Source organism: Rhinichthys klamathensis, unplaced genomic scaffold (assembly GCF_029890125.1).
Source record: "Rhinichthys klamathensis goyatoka isolate OS25496 unplaced genomic scaffold, OSU_Roscu_1.1 h1tg000293l_1, whole genome shotgun sequence".
NCBI lineage: Eukaryota > Metazoa > Chordata > Actinopteri > Cypriniformes > Leuciscidae > Rhinichthys > Rhinichthys klamathensis.
Window position 1 is genome coordinate 215,754 of NW_026606812.1, and position 25,174 is coordinate 240,927.

Here is a 25,174-nt window from a genome sequence, read left to right on the forward strand (position 1 = left end):
TTACCAAACATATCTCAAGGTCTTTTCGTCTTTTTAATAATTTAATTAATAAACTAATTATATAAAACTACTGTCAGTGCACTACAAATAAACTGGTTCTATGCCTTTATTAATAAAACTTATTTAAAAAAAATACAAGGCTTCAGACATTTATAAAAATGCCTTCTGCATTTTTGCTTTGCTTTTCACTCCCTTGTACCGAAATCGTACCGAACCGTGATGTCTGAACCGAGGTATGAACCGAACCGTGACTTCTGTGTACCGTTCCACCCCTAATATATATTATTAATAAAAATGCATTCTTTGAATACATCTGAGCCACGCACTGAGTGAAGGTCTCGGACTGTAATTAGCCAGAACGGCAGAAATGTGTAATTAAAAGCGACGTCAATACAGTGATGAAGAATAATACGATGTCCAATTACTGAGCGCTTAAATTATAATCGAATAAACCCAACAAAACAACAAAGCTTTCATTAAAAACCCAGCAGAAAGCAAACCGTATTAATTAACATAAAACAAAGAGTGGATTGATCAGATATGTTGGCATCTGACACACACACAACCTGTGCAGCAACTCAATCTCAATTACACTCAGAATAAACAACAACAAAAAGAAAAAGAAAGAAAATAAACGTATTACATATTTTGGCAATGCAGTCTTTAGAAGAAATAATCACTTTAATATTCAACAATAGAGGAATAGTTCATCCAGAATAGACACTCCTGTTATTTACTCACTCGGTCGGTTCACTTTTGGGTAAACCAACTTTTTAATTTATGCTTATTTATATTGACACTGACTTTTATATCGCATAACGATCAACTCTGAGCAATCCACGCTTTCAGAAACTACACATTCAAAATGTAAATGAACATCCTTTAAATATGCTAATGTAATATTTTCTTGGCAGATTCTCGTCCTGGACGGTTTTCAGGATTAAAACACACGAGGTCCTGCGATCTTGGACCGTCTGCTCTATTATTATAGAGTTAAAACTCTGCTTAAACACTCATCTGCTTCTCAGTAACCCATTTACCCGTTATTAATGGCTTTTGCTTTTTTTTTTTTATTGTTATTATACTTTGAACAAATGTATTTTTTGATTCGAGCCCTTTGGACAACACTTCTGTTGCTCTAATATTTCTCTCTGCTTTATGCTGTTATATGCAATATATAAAGTATATATATCATATATCATTCAAGAGTTTGTGGTCGGATGTTTTTTAAAGAGTTTCTACTGCTCACCAAAGGTGCATTTATTTGATTAAAATACAGTCAAAAAATTTTGAAATATTATTATGATTTAAAAAATCTGTTTTCTATGTGAATATACAGTAAAGTGTAATTTATTCCTGTGATCAAAGCTGAATTTTCAGCATCATTACTCCAGTCTTCAGTGTCACATGATCCTTCAGAAATCACTCTAATAATGATTTGAAGCTCAATTATTAATAATATTCTTAATAATGATTAAATACACAAATATATACACATTTTTCATTATTCTCTGATGAATAGAAAGTTCAAAAGAACTGCATTTATTTGAAATAGAATCTTTTTGTAACATTATAAATGTATTTATGTCACTTTTAATCAATGTAATGTATCATTGATGATGAAAAGCATTAATTTAAATGATTACATTAAATTTCTAATAATTAAATAATTTATTATCACATAGAAAACAGCTGATTTTTTAAATCATAATAATATTTCACAATTTTTTGACTGTATTTTGATCAAATAAATGCACCCTTGGTGAGCAGAAAATACTTCTTTTAACATCATCATAAACCCAAACGTTTGAATGATAGTGAATGTAAAAACACAATCCCAGTTTAGAGCTGTGAGTTTGTCCAGTGAAGGTGGAAGCAAGCGATAACTGTGTGTGTGTGTGTGTGTGTGTGTGATTGTAGAAACACCTTGGCAGACTGGAGTCCCAGGCCAGATGAGTGATTGTGTGTGTGTGTGTGTGTGTGTGTGTGTAAACACCTTGGCACGCAGGCACACTGGAGTCCCAGGCCAGATGAGCGAGTGTGTGTGTGTGTGTGTGTGTGTGTGTGTTTGTAAACACCTTGGCACGCGGGCACACTGGAGTCCCAGGCCAGATGAGTGATTGTGTGTGTGTGTGTGTGTGTGTGTGTGTTTGTAAACACCTTGGCACGCGGGCACACTGGAGTCCCAGGCCAGATGAGCGAGTGTGTGTGTGTGTGTGTGTGTGTGTGTGTGTGTGTGTGTGTGTGTGTTTGTAAACACCTTGGCACGCGGGCACACTGGAGTCCCAGGCCAGATGAGCGAGTGTGTGTGTGTGTGTGTGTGTTTGGACAACTGGCCTGCCTGCCCTGTGCCGACCATAACGTGTCACACACAGTCCTGAAAAACACAGCCCTACAAGATGACATCCACAGATTTACAATTAAAGCACGTCTTCAGGTACTACCAACAAAGTTCAACTTAGCAACATGGTTTCCATCTGCACACGAACCGTTTTGCCTGCAACACCACAGCCGGCAAAGAGAGACAATCGCGCACATCCTTAATGGCTGCCCTGCCTACAAAGGACTGTACATCGCGCGCCACGACCGTATTGTTGCACTCTTAGTGAAGGAGCTCAGAGACAATGTCAATTTCACCACAATCCATTTTAACGAAAAGATCAAGATAGACTGGTTCTCACCTCCACACGAACAGTGCACTACATTGGAAACTGCTATAAATCACTTTCCAAATACACCTGACATAGTTGTAATTAATGAACACACCAAAGCGGTTACAATAATAGAAATTGGTTGCTCTTTTGATGCTTACATGGACACCTGCTATGCTTCAAAACTGTTGAAATATCAACCATGGTACAATGTCTTCAATAACTTTGGCTATTCTTGTAAAGTTATTGCCCTCATTTTCGGTAGTTTAGGCCATGTGCACAAGTTGTGTGTAAGAGGCCTGCAGATTTGCGGACTACATAAGAACAAGGCCAAAAAACTGACAAGATATTGCTCTGTGTCAGCAGTAATTGGTAGCCTCTACATATGGAGGCGTAGGTGCCACCTTTACCCTTAATGTGCATAATGGACTGAGATATTGGCTGCTGTTGTACACTTTTTTTTGTCAAATTTGAATTATGCCATGATATATGCTTATCTTTTAATTCAAATAAAGAATTTAAATGTTTGTAAACACCTTGGCACGCGGGCACACTGGAGTCCCAGGCCAGATGAGCGAGTGTGTGTGTGTGTGTGTGTGTGTGTGTGTGTGTGTGTTTGTAAACACCTTGGCACGCAGGCACACTGGAGTCCCAGGCCAGATGAGCGAGTGTGTGTGTGTGTGTGTGTGTGTGTCAGCACCTTGGCACGCGGGCACACTGGAGTCCCAGGCCAGATGAGCGAGTGTGTGTGTGTGTGTGTGTGTGTGTGTGTGTCAGCACCTTGGCACGCGGGCACACTGGAGTCCCAGGCCAGATGAGCGAGTGTGTGTTTGTGTGTGTGTGTGTGTGTCAGCACCTTGGCACGCGGGCACACTGGAGTCCCAGGCCAGATGAGCGAGTGTGTGTTTGTGTGTGTGTGTGTGTGTCAGCACCTTGGCACGCGGGCACACTGGAGTCCCAGGCCAGATGAGCGAGTGCTGTTCTCCTACAGACGGCCGAGTTGTTCCCGATGAGCCGGTATCCGCGGTCGCAGGCCCAGCGCACGACGCTGTTGACGTGTCCACCGGTCTGACTGAGGACGAAGCCGTGCTGAGGAGAGTCCGGCGTACTGCAGTACAGCGCTGTCGACGAGAGCCGGCGTTACACACTGATCACCCATCAGCAACACACACACACACACACACACACACACACACACACACACCTGCAGTACAGCGCTGTCGACGAGAGCCGGCGTTACACACTGATCACCCATCAGCAACACACACACACACACACACACACACACACACACACACACACACACACACACACACACACACACCTGCAGTACAGCGCTGTCGACGAGAGCCGGCGTTACACACTGATCACCCATCAGCAACACACACACACACACACACACCTGCAGTACAGCGCTGTCGACGAGAGCCGGCGTTACACACTGATCACCCATCAGCAACACACACACACACACACACACACACACACACACACACCTGCAGTACAGCGCTGTCGACGAGAGCCGGCGTTACACACTGATCACCCATCAGCAACACACACACACACACACACACACACACACACACACACACACACACACACACACACACACACACACACACACACACACACCTGCAGTACAGCGCTGTCGGCGAGAGCCGGCGTTACACACTGATCACCCATCAGCAACACACACACACACACACACACACACACACACACACACACACCTGCAGTACAGCGCTGTCGACGAGAGCCGGCGTTACACACTGATCACCCATCAGCAACACACACACACACACACACACACACACACCTGCAGTACAGCGCTGTCGACGAGAGCCGGCGTTACACACTGATCACCCATCAGCAACACACACACACACACACACACACACACACACACCTGCAGTACAGCGCTGTCGACGAGAGCCGGCGTTACACACTGATCACCCATCAGCAACAGACACACACACACACACACACACACACCTGCAGTACAGCGCTGTCGACGAGAGGCCGGTGCGTTACACACTGATCACCCATCAGCAACACACACACACACACACACACACACACACACACAACTGCAGTACAGCGCTGTCGACGAGAGGCCGGCGCGTTACACACTGATCACCCATCAGCAACACACACACACACACACACACACACACACACACACACACACACACACACACACACACACACACACACACCTGCAGTACAGCGCTGTCGACGAGAGCCGGCGTTACACACTGATCACCCATCAGCAACACACACACACACACACACACACACACACACACACCTGCAGTACAGCGCTGTCGACGAGAGCCGGCGTTACACACTGATCACCCATCATCAACACTCTCACACACACACACACACACACACACACACCTGTGTCTGAACACGGCTGCAATAACCCTGCCTTCAAGATCATATTTACAAGTGAAGCCTCAACAATGTTACAGTTACCAGCGGGAATGTTCAGGTGAAACTCGAAACATCAGAATATCGTGCAAAAGTTCATTTATTTCAGTAATTTAACTTAAAAGGTGAAACTAATATATTATATAGACTCATTCATTACATGCAAAGTGAGATATTACAAGCCTTTATTTGTTATAATTTTGTGGTTATAACAATGTGGTTATTTTATGCATGTTAGACTGGCAGTTTATGTGCATAAATCCACTTCAGCATTTTTATGCACATTTTGGAATTTTTATTCACATCTTGGTGTTTCCATCTAGCATTGTATTTATGCATCGTCCAGAAATTTGCATTAAAATATGCATTTCGGAGCCCTAGCCGAGATCCCTATATGGATGGCTATTTATTTTGAAATAATACTAGATAATAATATTATCGTCTAGTGTTATTTAAATAATAATAATGCTAATCTCAAGATGTATTGAATGAACTCATTAGACTATAGTAAATTGTTTAGTTGCAACTTTCTTTGGATTTAATAAAGTATATTAAATTAATAAATTACCATACTAAATATTATAACTCATTGCCTTTTCACCACATTAATTAGAGATCTTGCCCTACAATTATGCAATTACACCATTCCAAATAGAGTTTAATTAAATTTCACTCAAGTTATAATACATTTAAGATGACAATCAATTTAATGATATCATTTTTGAATACACTTTAGTTTAATAGTCCACTTCAGACACTCTACTAACTATAAGTAACTTTGCATCTCTCATTAGAGTATTAGTAGCCTGTAGGTTAGAGTTAGAATAATAATAAGTTGACATGCAGTTGTAAAGTTACTTATAGTCTGTTAGGAGCATCAAAATCAAGTTTTACTTACTTAAAAAAAAAAAAAAATCATAGGAGATGAGATCGATTATACCATCCTTTAGACTTCTAGATATAAAAATAACACTTTATTGAGTTTTCTAGATTTATTTTAACCCTATATCAAAGCTTTGGTTCTGGCATTCATCACTGGTTTGCCAAAAAGTATTTTTCTGATGCTTTAATTCATTTTAAAATTACATATTTCAATATTCGCTGAATATTTGCATTTATTTATTTAATATTTGATCAGCGTCTTTCTGATAACATTTGAAAAATGTCATCTTTCTTATGCATTCAGCCACATAAATGTAATTAACACTAATTATTTTTGTGTCAATATGTTACATGCTGCAAATGCGTCGTCCACAATTTGTTTTACGGTTTAATTATTACATTATATTGTCATAGAATGTAATATTTAAACCATAAATCAAATTTTTGGATGACAGAAGCAATTTCTGCTACATTTCCGGACACAGTTACATACAGATACACACACATTTGGACACAAACACACGGACAGATGGGACATTGACTCAAACGCACACGTCATGGGCCGGACAGACAGAAGGTTACGAGAGACACACACAGAACTGAAAGGAATTACCGATCCGGGATACATACTTTGATACTCACCCACGTAAGCGATCCGGAAGCCCTTCTTGTTGGTGCCGTGATCGGACGACCAGCGCAGGAACAGCTGGTGACCCGTCGTGGTGATGTTAAACGGCACGCGCTGATCTCCACTCAACACCGCAAGACTCTGACTGTAAACATTAGGCCCTACAGGAACACATGCACAAATAATGCATTGAGCAAATAAATCAAAAATAAAGAAATTCTTGAATCAGAGACGATTGTAATGGAGCGGTTCCGGACCATTCTGGCATACTCTTCTCAACACACTGTGCTTTGGGACACACTTATTCTAATCTCACACACTAGCGGTGTAACGAGACCCTCATGCCACGAAACTAAACTCACGATACAATATTATTGCGATACTCCATGAGATATGATAAAAGGTTTACAAAAAATGTACTGTTGATTAAAATGCTAAATTTGAAATTACAGGTGAGACTCGAAACATTAGAATATGGTGCAAAAGTTCATTTATTTCAGTAATTCAACTTAAAAGGTGAAACTAATATATTATATAGACTCATTACATGCAAAGTGAGATATTTCAAGCCTTGTTATAATTGTGATGATTATGGCTTACAGCTTATGAAAACCCCAAATTCAAAATTAGAATATTGTGAAAATGTTTTCATAAGCCATAATCATCAAAATTATAACAAATAAAGGCTTGAAATATTGCACTTTGCATGTAATGAGTCTATATAATATATTAGTTTCACCTTTTAAAATGAACTTTTGCATGATATTCTAATTTTTCGAGTTTCACCTGTACATTGAGTCTCATTCATGAAACATTCGTAAATATACGAGTAAATATGCGAGTGATTTGCGCGTAAAGAGACCTTCCCGAAAACTCTTCTCCTGATTCACAAATACTTCGTAAACGTCAGATGTGATGGTGAAATGTGTGTGTGTGTTAATGAATTCCAATCAGTCGTAAATGGGACGCGCGTTCACGTTCATTCTCAATTACCATAAATCCCGCCCATTAAATCCGACTGACACCTATGGGCATCATATTATGACATGAATGCGAATGAAAAAAAAAATTCTCAGATGCAGAAATTGAAGTTTTATTATCAGAAGTTCATTCAAAACGCCACATTTTATTTTCAAGCGTACATAGTGGCGTATCGGGAAGCTTGGCAGCATATTACAGATGCAGTTACTGGAGTTTCATCTGTTAATCGAACATTCCCAGAAGTGAGAAGAAAATGGTTCGACATTAAGCTTGAGAGCAAAAAACGAATTAGTTCACTTCGGAAAAATAGTATTCAAACTGGAGAAGGACCACCATCGCAGATGCTATTACTGGCTCTCATAATAAGAAAAACCGTATGCAATTACTATATATAATATTTTTTCAAAATGCTGTGCAAATATGTACCCGATTAAGGTGAATTAAAATGCAGCCTTAGTTATTAATGAGCAAAACGTTCGGGTGTTAAGCGCACTATTTACGCGTGGCTGGGAGCAGGAGTAGATTTCTGTCGTACCAACTAACATTTGGAAAATACGAACATTTTAATGAATCCGAAAATTTACGCCAGAACCACTTTACACACGATTTACACAAAAATTTGTTCTGCTCGTGTTTCATGAATGAGACCCAGTGTGTGTATAAATGAATAGTCTTGGACTTGATGCTGGAAACCCAAAGCACAGGACAATAGAGACACCAGATATTCATGATTCTGAAGCTAAAAAACAGAATTATTTTAGACGAATATGCTTGCACTCTTTTACTGACTAGATATATTTAAAATAACGTAAGCCACTTTTTACTGGTAACATCAGACATGTGGCATTATCAGGACCCACAGATATTCCCCCATTGCATTATTATACATTATAATCAACATTATATATAGTAGTTTAATATAGTGCTGACACTAAAACTTTGTAAACGTGAATTTTTTTCACACACGGTAATTTTCATTTCGGGTGAACTAGTCTATACACGATACATATCGTTGCATTTTTGTATTGTGATATATTGTAACACGATATATTGTTACACCCATATCTCTGACTGTTTAGGATGTATAGTTGAGACGCACGGATAGAAAGTCATTGGAGGAAAGCCCCGCCCACACGTGACGGGATTGGTCACATGTTTGTGATGTAGGAAACAGGGGCGGTTTCAAACCTTTGGGACACTGCAGTTTTAAGGAGAAAATACTCAGCAATGCTGTCGACTGGGGAATTTAGCTTAGAAAACACCACATCGGCATATAAACAACATTAAAACCGTGACTTTCACCACAGGGGGACTTTAAGACACTGGGGAAGGAGCTGCAAAAATGGCCTCGTTGCAAAACATGCACACAAAAGCTGGTCTGAGAGACGGAAATTGCCATTGCTTCTCAATTCCTATTCCACGGGGTCTCTGCAAATGCCATGGGCATTAATGAGCATCCAATCAATGATGAGTAATAGGGTCATTTGCTGATTGCAAGCACTTAAGTAATTAGCACTAATAACACTCTGAATGTATTCCGAATTGTCTTTGCCATTGCCTCGCTATCAAGAAATACTCGAGCTTCCCAGCGTTTTGCATATCTGCAGGTCCTAAATGAGTTTTTTAGAGGGGAAATATTTCTCTCGTAATAGTCGTGGATCTAAAAAAGCGACTCAAACAGATTCCCGAGGCTCCCAATTTCATTTAGAAATTTCCAGAAAAGTGTCAGAGTTGCGACAGGCCGGAGAATAATGTGTGCAATATTCAGGGACGCAGTTGCACAGATGATGCCTGAATATGAGGAATAATTCAAACCCACCATCAAAGATCTCCAGAATATCAAACTCCTTCTCCGTCTGGAAGAGTTCAAAGTGCAGTGTGATGTTGTAGCCCTTCTCCACGTTGATCATCCATGAGCACATCTGAAGGTTGGGGTAGCTGTCGGGGTAACCCGGACTCAGGATCACACCCGTCGAGTCGAACAGAACCTCGCTGTCGGGACATTGCACTGCGAAGAAACCAAACGAACATGTGTTAAAGACTGCAGGAACCAACAGGGACTCACTGGAAACTCATGCATGAGGCTAAACCAGTTCAAAATAACACTAAACCTGATAGTGTTAACAAAAGCCAATGCATTTTCTGCATTCTAGCTTGCTTCTCCAAGTCTTTAAGCTCTTTTATCATGTGACGTGCAATGCCGTACTAAGTGAGCTGACGAACAAGTAAAAAAAAAAAAGCATATGGAGCTTGTTATTTCATGCAAATGTCAAAAAGTATTAGTTTAAAGCATGCATTATGGTAAAGGAGTTTTTATTAATTCTAATTTGTGTGAAAAAGAATACGTTTTGCTGGTTTTATTGCCAGTTTATTTTAGCTGGAGACTGTAATATTTTGTGTAAAAAAAAAAAAGTTTTTCAAACCAGTCAATGTTGGCTAAAACATCATCTGAATACAGTCACCTGCACTACTTGCATCATCATGTTCTATGATTATACATTTCCCAAAAGGAACCATTTTCACTTTATCATCACTTTATTTTGCACTTTATTTCCCCCCCCTGAAGACCACTTATAATGTCAAGCTTAAAATATATGTTTCTTGCCCTCATAATGTACTTTTAGCCAACGTGACGAGACGTGACAAGTTTCCTCTGACAAGTAATTTGCCTGTTCTCACTGAAAGTGGAAATGTGACATCACTCAATCAGAACATTTTATGTTTAATAAACAGTTTTGTGGGGTGCAATTTTGCAGAGCTACTCAACACGATGCCATAGGAAGGAAAACTTCAATTCCCATAATGCACTGGGCATGTTGCCGGCCACGCCCACTCTGCTCCTATTGGATAAGCTTGACCAGAGTCAAATACCGCCTTGCTTTAGTAGGAAATACTTCTTAATAAACTTTAAGTCATAATGGAGTCGACTTGTATTGTTCCGGGTGCAAGAATTCAAAGAGAGAATCTGAAAAACCTCCATGTTTGTAGTCAACATTTCAAACTGGATGAACATGAACACAGTGTTTTAGGCTAAACAGAGAGGAAAACATTTACATATTTAAAGTAAACACACTATCGACATTGCAACAATACAACGCGTGTTGAAAAGTGGTGAAGTTACCAGCTGATATGCTTCAAGCTCAAACTGGTGAGACAATTTAAAACGAAACCAGTTCAGTTCTTTTAGTATTTGTTTTGAGAGTTCAAAGCAGGTTGTGTTTCTGTACAAGTTTTGCTCTGGCTGGTAAACACCTTCCAACAACTCCCATTGGTCCGTGGTGATGATGTCATACGTGGGTGTGGCTCTGAGGCTCCGCCTTCTTCAGTTCAGTCCGTTGAGGTCAGACGCGAGTAAAAACATGAACACACTGGAGAGACGCTTTATAGTAGAAACTAGAGCTGTGATTGTAATTAAAAGCAACACTGACACTGTTTCTCATCTTTAAAAATGTAAAGCTGCTTGCTTTTAAACAATCTGCAGTATTAATAAAGGTGACGTGACTTTACTTGAGCTGCTGCAAACATATTCACATCGCTATAATCAGATGCTTTCTGATCCGCTGTTTTCTCACCACTGTCATTTTTTGTTTATATTTATTTATTTTTTAAGAGGAAAGCGCAGCAGAAATTCACATATTCATCTAAACGCCGCTCTCCGCATTGTGGATGTCAGCTGTTCATGCATCTTAAACTTATTTTTTACCCTTAAAGTCCCCCTGAAGTCAATCATTGTATCCCTTAAAACTCATCTTTGACCACAAAATGACATATTTAAAGGTGCCCTAGAATGTTTTTTTTTTATTATATTATAATGTTTCCTGGGTTACCCTTATAATGTTAGTATGTTTTTTAGATAAAAAATAATCATAATTTAGAAATAAATGGCATTTTTCCTAGCCTGCTTTTAGCCTCTGATTTGAACACTCTGTTTGAAGGGGCGTGTCTCTGTGGGATTCAGTGTAACCGCGGCCACTGCTGTGATTGGCTGTGGGATTCAGTGTAACTGCGGCCACTGCTGTGATTGGCTGACATGCTTGCATATGAAATAGCAACGCATTACATTCACACAACTTTCTCCCGAATACTTTTACTACTGCTATTATACGTTTTTACTATAACAGCTATCGAGATTAACGAATCGTGAGATGTTTTTAAAGTATTTAGATCTATTCCCATCACATAAAATGTTGCCGTGATGAGCATTGAGCAGATGACAGTGTGTTGATCGCGAGAATGAAGATCTAATCATTGCAAAGCAGTTTCTGCACTCTCTCTGCTTTCACCAATGCAAACACGATGATGTAAATACAGTAAGAGCTTCGTTGTGCAGTAACGTGCGTCATTGATTTCATAACGAGTTTGGCAAGTGTCCAGATAAACTCGCGCTGTGTGGAAAGATTGTTCTTTGATCGCTTTCTGTATATAATTTGTTCACAAATTAAATACGATTATTTTCATCCTACTAAAAGAAACGATGTGAAGTTGATATTTTAGTCACTGGCTTGACTTACTGATGCATAAACAGTATTGAACGATTTTGAGAGAAAGATTACCTGTCTGAACTTGAACAATTACTCATCAGAAAGTGTTGCTTGGTAGCTCGATCCGAGGCCAGCTCTGTATTGGCCCAAGTTGAGGAAACACTCGGTGAAATGTTTGGAAATTTCCAGAGAAAATAAAATTAACCCATTGTTTCTTCAGAGGCCCAGATGAAGGAACTAAAAAATACTTTTGTGTTCATGTGTACATCCACACTGAGCAACTGCCATGGTTCGGCTGCGCAGTTCCGCCTGGCATTGAGGGCTGGCATTATGCAAATATTTGGAAGCGTACATATTAATGATCCCGACTATTGCGTCACAGTCGGTATTGTGTGGAGAACCGACCGTTTTTCAGGGGTGTTTTTCATAAACGTGAATTAAATGAGAACGCGAAAACAATCCAGTTTGAGATTCACTCTATGTCATGTCCATGCACTGAACTCTTGTTATTTGACTATACCAAGGTAAATTCAATTTTGAACTATAGGTCACCTTTAAGCGTTTTTTTCCTTAAAAATAAATTTGCATGCCTTAAAATATCTTGAATGTAACTCGACACCCTTGCCTCATTTAGTATACGCGGAGGTTCTATGAATATGCAAATGAGCCCCGCCTCCACTCACTCGCTCAGCTCAGAGATCCACTGGTTGACGATCACACGTTGATCTGATTGGTTACAAGGTCGTTTGTGACGTCAGAAACACCAGCGATTTCAAACCGTGTTTTTGAGACTGTCTTTGGTTCACTGCAGTTTTAAGGAGAAAATACTCAGCAATGCTGTCGACTTATGAACTTACACATGGGTTAAGCGTATTAAAAACACCACATAGACGCATAAACAACATTAAACGCTGGATTTAAACACAGGGGGAAGAACGAAAAAACTTCAGTGGGCCTTTAGCATCCCTCTACTACAGTTTCCCTAATCCGCAAGTCCAAAAGAGCCTAACAACTAGCGGCAGAGCTAACGACTCGAGACACGACATCAGGACGAACACACACACAAACGAGACACGTGTCGAATGCGCTGCCAAACTCACCCTGGCACACGGGCGGAGGACCATCCATCTGGAGTCTCTCGCCCAGCCGACAGGTCAAGATCTCGGACCCGAGCAGCGAGAAGCCCGGCAGGCACCGGTACCTGATGATGTCTCCTGTTGAGCAATCACACACACACACACACATCTTTCTTTCCCACTGCAGATAGTGCTCAACAACAACACATTAGCTAATTAAGACCTGACTGCTTACACACTCGTGACAGTAATGATGACAAATGCAGAGCGTCGGTGTTATTTTCCCCACAGAAAGAGGCATTTTCTTTCACATTAAATAAGAAGCGCTGGATTGTGAAGGTGGGCACTTCTCGATGCGTGATAAATCTACACACACACACACACATGATCATCAAACGCTGGTCCTGCGTGCTTCCACTAGGCTTAGATATGGTGTGTTATTTTAACAACTGGGTTAATAAACATTACTTTGCCTTTCGGTTTAGTTCTCGTTAACGTTAATGTCACAGGGAACGAGTATTATCCATCGCTATATAAGAGAAGAGTCATTTACAGTTTTTCTTTCCATTCAGATATTCCTTTACTTATTTAGAGTAATTTCTTTTTTAATGAACATAAGTGGGTTGTTGCAAGTATGTAAGCACATGGTAGGAGAGTGTGAATATGTGTGGTCATAGATGTATGAATGTGTGTGTGTATACGTATACAGGTGAAACTCGAAAAATTAGAATATGGTGCAAAAGTTAATTTATTTCAGTAATTCAACTTAAAAGGTGAAACTAATATATTATATAGACTCATTACATGCGAAGTGAGATATTTCAAGCCTTTTTTTGTTATAATTGTGATGATTATGGCTTACAGCTTAATTAAACCCCAAATTCAAAATTAGAATATTGTGAAAAGGTTTTCATATCTGTAAGCCATAATCATCACAATTATAACAAAAAAGGCTTGAAATATCTCACTTTGCATGTAATGAGTCTATATAATATATTAGTTTCACCTTTTAAGTTGAATTACTGAAATAAATTAACTTTTGCACCATATTCTAATGTTTCGAGTTTCACCTGTATAAGCATTGAACATATGTATAACTATATGTACATATTGTTTCTCTTTATGTAGACTGTAAAACTGTGCCGTAATTTTACAGTTACTTACCGCAAAAAAAGCACGGTAAAATACCATTTACATGATTCACGGTTAATTACTGTAATATGCACTGCATTGTGGGTATTTTTAATGAGATTTACTGTAACTTACTGTATATGGGTATTTGCAGTACTTTTCTGTTTACGCAAAAGCAGCAGTGCTACTGTAAAGGGGAACTTACAGTAACTTACCGCAAAAATACAGTAAAATGTCTGTATAGGTATATGACATGTAAACGTATGCATAATTTGTATGCATTCTTATCAAGGTAATTTAATCTAGTCATTTCATTTTATTTATTTTTCTCTTTTCTTGCGTTTATGCATTCATACGTTTACTTTATTTATGTATTCAGGACAACATGTGTGACTTGTACTTATAACATTCAGGAATGAGGACAATGTGAAGTTTTGTTTCAACATATGGTATTGCTGTTCACTGTTTATGTAAAGCTTAATAAAGAATAAAAAAGTGGAAAATAGTTCTTACCAATTTGGAATTCATCATCTTCCGCCAGGATCTCTGCGTTGGCGACGAGTGCGGGAGGTTGACACACACGGAGTTGGTAAGCTGGGGACGAGACGAGCGAGATACGTGATGTTTAGTTGCTTGTTTAAGTGATAACGCTTTAAAACAACCCACACAATTACATCTTAAATCATCACACCTGTCACTGGAGCTTTTCTAAATGCACAACACAATTACACGAGAGTATGAATCATAATCACAGTCTCAGCATCTGCCTTGACAACACTCATTATGCACATTGTCTAATTGCAATGCGTTTCTAAAAGAGGATTTAAGCACCTTCTATCACTGGTGTGTTATGATAATAATCACTATTTTGATGAAACATCTTCTGAAGAGGTAAGATGTTGAGCAGAACATGTCATATTCCCTCACTAAGATGTATAATTCACACATTTTAAGAATTGTTTATACAAACTACATGCTTTAGAGCAGCAATGCTGGGAAATTATGTTCATATATATATATATATATATATATTAGGGCTTTCAAACGATTAATCACGATTAATCGCATCCAAAATAAAAGTTTGTGTTTACATAATATATATGTGTGTATTGTGTATAATTATTTTGTATATAAATGCACACATGTATATATTTAAGAAAAATATGTTATTTATATATAAAATGTTTATATTTATATAAAATTCACATTCAGTCTATATACAGTATATACATGCAAATATTTCTTAAATACACATGCATGTGTGGGTATTTATGTATTAAAAATAATTATACACAGTACACACACACATATATTTTGTAAACACAAACTTTTATTTTAGGTGCGATTAATCGTTTGACAGCCCTAATATATACATGAATATATACATATTCAAAAAGAAAGATAATACTATAATATTAAAAGTATTCATTTTAAATGTCAATGCATAATTTTGCTAATAGATGCAATTAAATATAAAGTAATATATTGTACATGCTAAACAACCTGCTAAAAACTATGATCAAAATAACACAAATGTGGTTTTGCTGTACCATAAAATTATTTATTTAAAATGTAGTAATTTAATTAATTTGCTAATAAATTTAATTAATTTGCTAATAAATTTAATAATTTGTTATTACATTTAATAATTTGTTATTACATTTAAGTAATTTGTTTAATAACTATTAATGTTGAATAAATTAAGTTAAGGGGTTAGTAAAAATAATGAAAATGAAAAAAATTATATAATAAAAATGAAAAATAATTAAAAAGTTTTTTTTTTTCACTGTATACATGAAATATATTAAATGAACCTGCTAATAAACATTAACATTTTCTGTACTTATTATTGGTTATGATTAGACATAAAACATGATAAAAAATGTCAGCATGTAAACGTTTAATGGATAAATGAACTGAAGAAGTGAAGAAGAGTGGCGCTCGCTCATCCTGCCGACACGAGTATGAGGAAGGTTATAACACAGTTAAAGATTTGTTTAAATGAGTTTTCATCCAGCGAACGCTCTCAGTATCTTAACATCATGAAGATTTACACACAGTTAAATGACCTCTATATTGTTAGACGGCGCCACTGATAAAAAAAAGCACATCTCATTTAAAATTCATCATCAGGAGAAAACAGAAACACTCACGACAAACTCAGCTGTTACTACGTTAACACATTAAAAGCAATTTCAAGCTGGAGAATGGGCATTTTGGCAGCTCTGGGACCACAAGCGTCTTATTTTATTATCTTTAAAAATTCTAACGAGCTTTGTGCTTTGCAGCTCTTGACTTAACTTCCTTACGCTGTATTGCTTTATTGGTAAACCTCAAAAGCATCAGCAGAAAAAATGCTAACGCACATATTATTGTCCTTTATCGAATAACACTTTCCCATCACAACGGCGAAACGGATTAGAGAAATCCGATGGGGTTAAAGGTCGTCTGTCGTGATCAGATAATATTTCCCCCGTTGAATGCTCTGTTCAATAACCTAGAGCGCATCGCAAAGCGTCAAACACAAAGTATTGCATGCATATTTCATTGTAAAACCAAAAACCAAAGTCAATTCTAATTAAAACTAGTGTTGGGCAACGATCAATCGCATCCAAAATAAAAGTTTGTGTTTGCATAATATATGTGTGTGTGCTGTGTATCATTATTTTGTGTATATAAATACACACATATGCATGTATTTAAGAAATATTTGCATAATACTGTATATATATGTGTACGTAAGTTATATTATGTATAAATATAAATATTTTATATGTAAAAAATTTAAAATTCGTAAAATATATACATGCATGTGTGTATTTATATATACAAAATAATTATACACAGCATATTTTGTAAACACAAACTTATATTTTGGATGTGATTAATCTTTGCCCAGCTCTAATTAAAGCATCTGTTTGTACGATGCACATATAGTGCATTTCAAACCGTAACTTATGAGGTTTCATAACAGCAGGGATTCTGCCAGAGAAGCCAACTGCGTATGTTTCTGCTCCCGCTCGTTCAGAAATAGGTGTTATTACGGATGATGGAAGTTTCCAAACACATTACAGCGCCATCCACGCCAATAATCGAAGCCATTTTCCAAAGAAACAAGTAATATCATTTCTAGTCGGTGTTTTTGAGAGCAGTAAAACAAAAAGCAAGAGAGCAGAAAGCAGCAATGTAAAACACTTCTGGGAACATAGCGTTGTTTTTATATGTACTTGCTGTTTATACTGTTTTACAGCAATTACTAATTAATTCTGCTTTTGTATTATTCATTTTCACGAATTAATGTTTGATTATTTAAAAATAGTTGGTATTTTGTCCTAACCAACCCCTAACCCTCAACACCATTGGTAAACCTCTTTAAATATTTAACCTAATTTTAACAATATTCTGGTTTTAAATTCAGTTTATTTTGAACAAAAGACCTTATTTTTCAACTTGTGCATGTTCATGTACTTGCTTTTCTTTAACTCGTCTGATATGTGACCGGCTTAAAGTGCAGTAAACGGTAAAACTGTTTGTACCACAATCTAGTGTGTTTATTAGTACAATGATAACTTAAAATAATATGAAAACAAATACCAGGTTACAAGATCAAAAAGCTGGTATGAACAGCTAAAATAATGTGGGCGGAGTCTCTCTGCAAGCGCACTGCACTCGCAACCAAATCAATTACAAACCACAGCCAATCAGAAGAGCGTGTGGGCGGAGTCTCTCTGCAAGCGCACTGCACTCACAACCAAATCAATCACAAACCACAGCCAATCAGAAGAGCGTGTGGGCGGAGTCTCTCTGCACGCACACTGCACTCGCAACCAAATCAATTACAAACCACAGCCAATCAGAAGAGAGTGTGGGCGGAGTCTCTCTGCAAGCGCACTGCACTCGCAACCAAATCAATTACAACCCACAGCCAATCAGAAGAGAGTGTGGGCGGAGTCTCTCTGCACGCACACTGCACTCGCAACCAAATCAATTACAAACCACAGCCAATCAGAAGAGAGTGTGGGCGGAGTCTCTCTGCAAGCGCACTGCACTCGCAACCAAATCAATTACAACCCACAGCCAATCAGAAGAGAGTGTGGGCGGAGTCTCTCTGCAAGCGCACTGCACTCGCAACCAAATCAATTACAAACCACAGCCAATCAGAAGAGAGTGTGGGCGGAGTTTCTCTGCAAGCGCACTGCACTCGCAACCAAATCAATTACAAACCACAGCCAATCAGAAGAGAGTGTGGGCGGAGTCTCTCTGCAAGCGCACTGCACTCGCAACCAAATCAATTACAAACCACAGCCAATCAGAAGAGAGTGTGGGCGGAGTCTCTCTGCAAGCGCACTGCACTCGCAACCAAATCAATTACAACCCACAGCCAATCAGAAGAGAGTGTGGGCGGAGTCTCTCTGCAAGCGCACTGCACTCGCAACCAAATCAATTACAAACCACAGCCAATCAGAAGAGAGTGTGGGCGGAGTTTTTCTGCAAGCGCACTGCACTCACAACCAAATCATTAACAAACCACAGCCAATCAGAAGAGAGTGTGGGCGGAGTCTCTCTGCAAGCGCACTGCACTCACAACCAAATCATTAACAAACCACAGCCAATCAGAAGAGAGTGTGGGCGGAGTCTGTCTGCAAGCACACTGCACTCACAACCAAATAGATAAGCACAAAATCAAATTCATAAATATTTTAACATTTGGAACATCTTTGTTATAGAATACACATGTTCGTTCTTGTTTCTTTTAATTAATTTTCATGATCTGAGGTGAATGATCCATTACCGCTTTCAGTACGGCTATAAATGTCAAACTCACATTAGATACTTTTAACATCAAATAAAGCACATAGTCAACATCTGAGATTATAATTGTTATACTTTATATATTGTTGTTCCAGCCACAACGTCGCAGAAACAGATAGTAGGGAGGTTAAGCCCAAAAAATAGGCCTTTGACTTCAAGTCATGATGCAAAGGTCTCCTTTGGTATGGAAGTACCTTAGGGTCATACAAATAAATTTATCCTAAGACACAAGTGAGATCACACTTTGTATCAGAAATAAACATGTTTTTTCAAAAATACTCTAGAGCCCATATCTTTGCTTCTGTTATCGCTATAATGACAAATTTGGTGTCAAAGTGTACATTCTTGGGGTCAAGGAATCCAATAAAATTGGTTTCAAGTTTAAAAAAATTATAATTTTCCCCATACCATGACAATTGGGGGTAAATATGCACATTTCACATAAAAATTGTCATCAGAGTGACTTTACTTATCTTTTCGTTCAAAAACTTTAATTTTGTATTTAAGCAGTGCAGCTACTTCTGTACATTACATTTGTCCTAAGTAGCATGAGATTTCGACCAGTCAGGAGTAGCCTATAGCATATCAGTTCCTGCAACAACACATCCCATCTGCACCAGGAGCTGTGACAGCTGTTGAAGGTCAGAGGTGACAGGTTAACACTTTGAGGTTCGTATGACTTTCTCATTAAATATATATATTTTTTTAATGTTAGATAACTAATAAATAGCTAGCTAGTTGACTATGGAAAAAAAAACCTTAGAGGGAAAACCTCTTTTCTCGAGAATACTGAAGCCAAAAATTATCCTTATAATTTGTATTAATTTAAAACACACTTGCTGCAGCTAGCAGACCTAGGCGAGGCAGCTCGCGCGCCTATTGGATGCTATGCGGCAACTGCTGCAACCTATCGAGGCACTGCTCGTGACGTAAGCACCAATGAGTGGGCGAATGGGCGTGGCTTATGCCTATATAAGCCAGAGCTCTATAAGATGCTCCTTGGTTTTCATCGACTGAAGCGAAACCAGATGGTAGCACAAGCACGGCAGGGTTACGCAACACTCATTCCCTCTTCTAGAGAGAACCGAGGTTACGTTAGTAACCGTGACGTTCTCTTACGAGAGTACTCTCGTGTTGCGTAAGCTAGCTTACGCTACGGGAATCCAATTTAAAACGCCGTGCGTGCTAAATCTACCACAACACTGACCCAAGGGCGAGCGCCCTGAGTTCATATGATATGGGGATATAAAAAGCCGACATTGGGAATGGGCTTAATAAGAATGATATAAGGTAAACGTGGTTACCTTAAATGCATAGAGGGTGCTTAACACGGTATAACAGTCAGGGGAGGCAATAGCCTGCCTGAACTGAAAACTTTGCAGTCCGCGGAACCGAGTCCGGCAGAACTGAGCAGATAAACTAAACTGACAACAGTCTAGCTTGGAGCGCGGGAACTTCCAGGTTATAGAACCCTATAAATGTAGACAGAGAGGCCCAGCCTGCCGCCATACAGATATCGTGAAGGGAAATCCCACTGGACCAGGCCCATGAAGAGGCATGCCTCTAGTGGAATGAGCTCTGACGCCCAGAGGGCAACGAAGGCTCTTAGATGTATAAGCCAGTGAGATAGCGTCCACTTTCCACCTGGAAAGGCTATGTTTCGAGGCAGCTAGACCTTTAGATCGGCCACCAAACGAAACAAATTGCTGTCCTGACCGTCTGAAAGCAGCCGAACGTTCCAAGGGCCCTAACCAGGCAAAGGAGATTCACGTCAGACTCGCTGTCAGATCCGAAGAGAGAATGTCAGATTGAAGAGGCGGTGGTACCAGTACCAGTCGGTCGCCTTCCAAGGTTTCAGAGCTGCGACGCATTTCTGATTGACCCTGAGGCGAAACAGATCAGAGGCCCAAGCTTGAGACGGCACTCGTGCTTTCAGCCACCACTGCAGTGGGCGCATGCGAAGCAGATCCAGCTGGAGTACTGATGATGATGAGGCCATGAGGCCCAGCATCTTCTGAAATCTCTTGAGCGGGACTATAGTGCCGCAATGTTCAGTATGCGCTCTGGCGATAGTCGCGCTGTCATTGACAGCGAGTTCAGCTCTGTGCCCAGAAAGGATATTTCCTGGCTCTTCGCCCAATTGACTGTGAGACCAAGATTCTCGAGGTGTTCGAGTAATATGGTCCTGTGTTCTATGAGCTCTGAATGAGATCGAGCTAGAATCAGCCAATCGTCCAAATAGTTCAAAGCTGGCATTCCCTGAAGTTTCAGGGGCGCGAGAGCCGCGTCCATGTACATCATAATATACAGGATGCCAGGGACAGGCCGAACGGTAGGACTGTGTATTGATATGCCTGGCCCTCGAAGGTGAATCTCAAAAATCGCCTGTGACGAGAGAATGTCAGACTCGCTGTCAGATCCACAGAGACTTGTGCTCTGAAAGGAGTGGCAAGTACTTTGGGGACATAATCATGTCTTGGTTTGAGGATGACCTTGGAGTCATTAGGCCCAAACTCAAGGCACGACGCACTAACAGAAAGTGCGTGTAAGTCACCCACCAGCTTGACTGAGGCGATAGCCACCAGAAAGGCGGTTTTCAATGAGAGATACTTAAGGTCCACAGACTGTAGAGGTTCAAAAGGGGCACCCTTCATGGCCTCCAGGACCAAGGAAAGGTCCGAGGGGGGGCGAGGAGGGTTCATCCTTCTAGCTCCCCTGAGGAAGCGGACTACAAGGTCGTTCCTACCCAGTGACTGGCCATGCGAATATTTGACAAACGCAGCAATAGCCGCCACATATACCTTGAGCATGGATGGGGATCTACCCTTATCCAAGAGCTCCTGTAGGAAGGAGAGAACCTCCGACACCCCACAATCTTGTGGATCCAGGTTGCGAGCTGAGCACCAACCTGAGAACACTGACCACTTGGAACCATAAAGCCATCTAGTAGAGGGCGCTCTAGCTTGCGTAATCGTGTTTAACACTCCGTCGGGGAGACTGATGGGTACCCGTTGATGGCCCACACATGCAGAGCCCAAAGCTCGGGTCGTGGGTGCCAAATCGTACCCCCGGCCTGTGAGAGGAGATCTCTCCTCAATGGGACAGGCCACGGAGGCAAGCTCTGAAGCTGCATCAGCTCCAGAAACCAAACTTGGTTCGGCCAGAACGGAGCTACTAGAAGTACACAGGAACCGTTCTCCCTTATAGGCTTGATTACCTGTGGTAACAGCATGATCAGAGGGAAAGCATAGAGAGGGCGGCTGGGCCAGTGATGGGCAGCCCAGCCGCCAGTGATGGGCTGGGCCAGTGATGGGCTGGGCCAGTGATGGGTGCTGAACCCATACAAGGATGCGTTCTGCCAGTGCATGAAGGTTCCGTGATCTCAGACTGCCCTGGCGATTTATGTAGGAAACCACCGACATGTTGTCCGTGCGGACAAGGACATGGTGGCCCTTTAGAAGGGGAAGGAAGAACCGCAAGGCGTTCTCGACCGCCTTCATCTCTAGACAGTTTATGTGCAAGCTCTTTTCTTGGCTTGACCACAGGCCAAAAGTCGGTCTGCCCTCAAAGAGGGCGCCCCAGCCCGAATTTGAGGCGTCTGTCAAAACCACTATCAGTTTAGAGATTACTCCCAGGTTTACACCTGTCTGATACCAGTCGACCGCCTTCCAGGGCTCCAGAGCTGTGACACAGTTCTGAGTTACCTTGAGACGTAAACGACCGGATGCCCATGCTCGACGCAGGACCCACGTCTTCAGCCAGTGCTGTAAAGGGCGCATGCGAAGCAGACCTAAACGAAGAAATTATTAAGTTGTGAATGGACTGTGTGTTTGGCATGCGTTTTTTAATAAAAAATTGCATACTTCACCTCCAATTGTCATGTTAAGGACAACATTATTGTTTTTTAGTCTTGGAACCTATTTTATTGGACTCCTTGACCACAAAAATGTACCCGTTGATACCAAATTTGTCATTATAGCTATGACAGAAGCAAAGATATGGGCCTCTCAAGTATGGTCGGCGGCCATTTTTAAAAAATGTGTGTATATAAGATACAAAATGTGATCTCACTTGTGTCTTAGGATAAATTTATTTCTATGGCCCTAAGGTACTTCCATACCAAAGGGGACCTTTGCATCATGACTTGAAGTCAAAAGTCACTTAACCTCCCTACTAAGAAGCCGTTTCTAAAGTAGAATTGTCGCTGCTGGTTAGGACAAAAACTCTGATTGACATGGAAAATATGCTTTTTAATGCGTCTCACAGCCTTTAAATCACATCTGGTGTGACACTGAAAGGCTCGAACATTCAAATTTTAATGGCTGCACCTGTTCTTTTGTTAAAAATAAGGTGGAAAGATAATAAAAAATGTAATCATTTCAATGGGTCTAGTCTTTGCATCAGTTTGAGGTTTAAAGGGATAGTTCACCCAAAAATTATTTACTCACCCTGAAGTCATCCTAGGTGTATATGACATTCTTCTTTCAGACGAACACAATCAGAGTTATATAAAAAAATGTCCTGGTTCTTCCAAGCTTTATAATGGCTGTGAAAAGTCAATAAAAGTGTATCTATCCATCATAAAAGTGCATCTATCCATCATAAAAGTGTTTCTGTCCATGATAAAAGTGCATCTATCCATCATAAAAGTGCATCTGTCCATCATAAAAGTGCATCTGTCCATCATAAAAGTGCATCTGTCCATCATAAAAGTGCATCTATCCATCATAAAAGTGCATCTATCCATCATAAAAGTGTATCTGTTCATCATAAAAGTGTATCTGTCCATGATAAAAGTGCATCTATCCATCATAAAAGTGCATCTATCCATCATAAAAGTGTATCTGTCCATCATAAAAGTGTATCTGTCCATCATAAAAGTGCATCTGTCCATCATAAAAGTGCATCTATCCCTTTAATTCAGCTCTCCTCTATAGGTGGCGCTGTCACACAAAAAACAGGAATATAGTACAGCATATGTACACCTGAATGTACATAATGCAATTTCACGGCACAGTTTGAGCTGAATGTGTACGTTCACAGCGTATGTAAAGAACATGTTCTGTGGGCGTAAGGGGATAAGCCAGGATAATCAAACCTGACAACAAACAACACACAGACCATCAGCAAACCAAGCCCTGGTGAACGAGCAACATTAAAGCGGGAAACTGCTCACCATGGAAACGCAGAACAAAGAATCCGCTGGTGCTGAAGTCGCTGTGGAACTTTAGCAGGATCTGATTGGACGTGCTGGAAACGAACTCCTGAGACGAGCTCCCGCTGAACTGACCGATCTGAGGAGATGCTTGGTCAGGGCCGTCCCTACAGGAGACAATAGAGACGGGCATTTAAAACATCCTTGACTTCTTCTGTTTGCTGATATAATACTCTCTCTCTCTCTCTCTCTCTCTCTCTCTCACGTCTGGCGGGATCATATAAAGAACAGCTTTTCTGTCGTTCTCATTCAAAACCCTCAAGAGTGAGTTACACGCTTAAAGCAGAGCGATGAAAACACTGACCTTGCTTCTCAATCTGTCAAAATCATGTAATTGCATAGTGGTTTTTAATTAGGAAGACGCTTTTATGAAACTATTTTGAAACCATCAGATTACAGAAAGGTAGAATAAAAAAAACTAAAAGCTTTCTAAACTATACTCAACTTTAGTGTGTCGTGCAGAAAATAACAGTTTTTATCAAGGTTATGCATCAATGGCCGTTCATTTATGAGTTGAACCATTAAATCATAAAATTATTATCATGGGAAACCTTTTTAAAGTTGAGCATATTCATTAAATATATATGACAGATAGATATAAAGTATTGGTCTTAAGCTGTAACTGTGAATGCTTATTATAAAATTGTAAAACAGATCGGCTACTTCAAGCCTGTATTATAATAATGGTGTTCATAATGCACATTATATGCATTATATCGCTTCATAAATAACTGTAACCAAAGTTAAAATGCATTATAATATTTGGAGATTCCTTGTTGCATCTGAAACTGGCTGTTTGTCGTGTGTTTTAATGCATTATACTTTCTAAAGGTGTGTTCGATGAAGGTTATTATTCATGAGGTGCATTGCAATGTATAATAAAT

The 25,174-nt window shown here is 39.8% G+C and overlaps 1 protein-coding gene across 4 annotated transcripts in view; it reads right to left on the reverse strand.

Annotated features, from left to right (window-relative positions):
- Positions 1–25,174, reverse strand: part of csmd3a (CUB and Sushi multiple domains 3a) — a 423,029-nt gene that overhangs the window by 131,533 nt on the left and 266,322 nt on the right. For 3 of the 4 annotated variants that reach the window (XM_056269911.1, XM_056269909.1, XM_056269908.1), the window contains 6 exons: positions 24,252–24,397; positions 14,777–14,857; positions 13,157–13,270; positions 9,395–9,583; positions 6,597–6,755; positions 3,584–3,772 (listed from right to left, as the gene is read on the reverse strand). In XM_056269911.1, coding sequence (XP_056125886.1) covers positions 3,584–3,772; positions 6,597–6,755; positions 9,395–9,583; positions 13,157–13,270; positions 14,777–14,857; positions 24,252–24,397 — 878 coding nt within the window. The remainder of the gene's footprint in view (positions 1–3,583; positions 3,773–6,596; positions 6,756–9,394; positions 9,584–13,156; positions 13,271–14,776; positions 14,858–24,251; positions 24,398–25,174) is intronic. The other variant, XM_056269910.1, reaches the window with a different exon arrangement.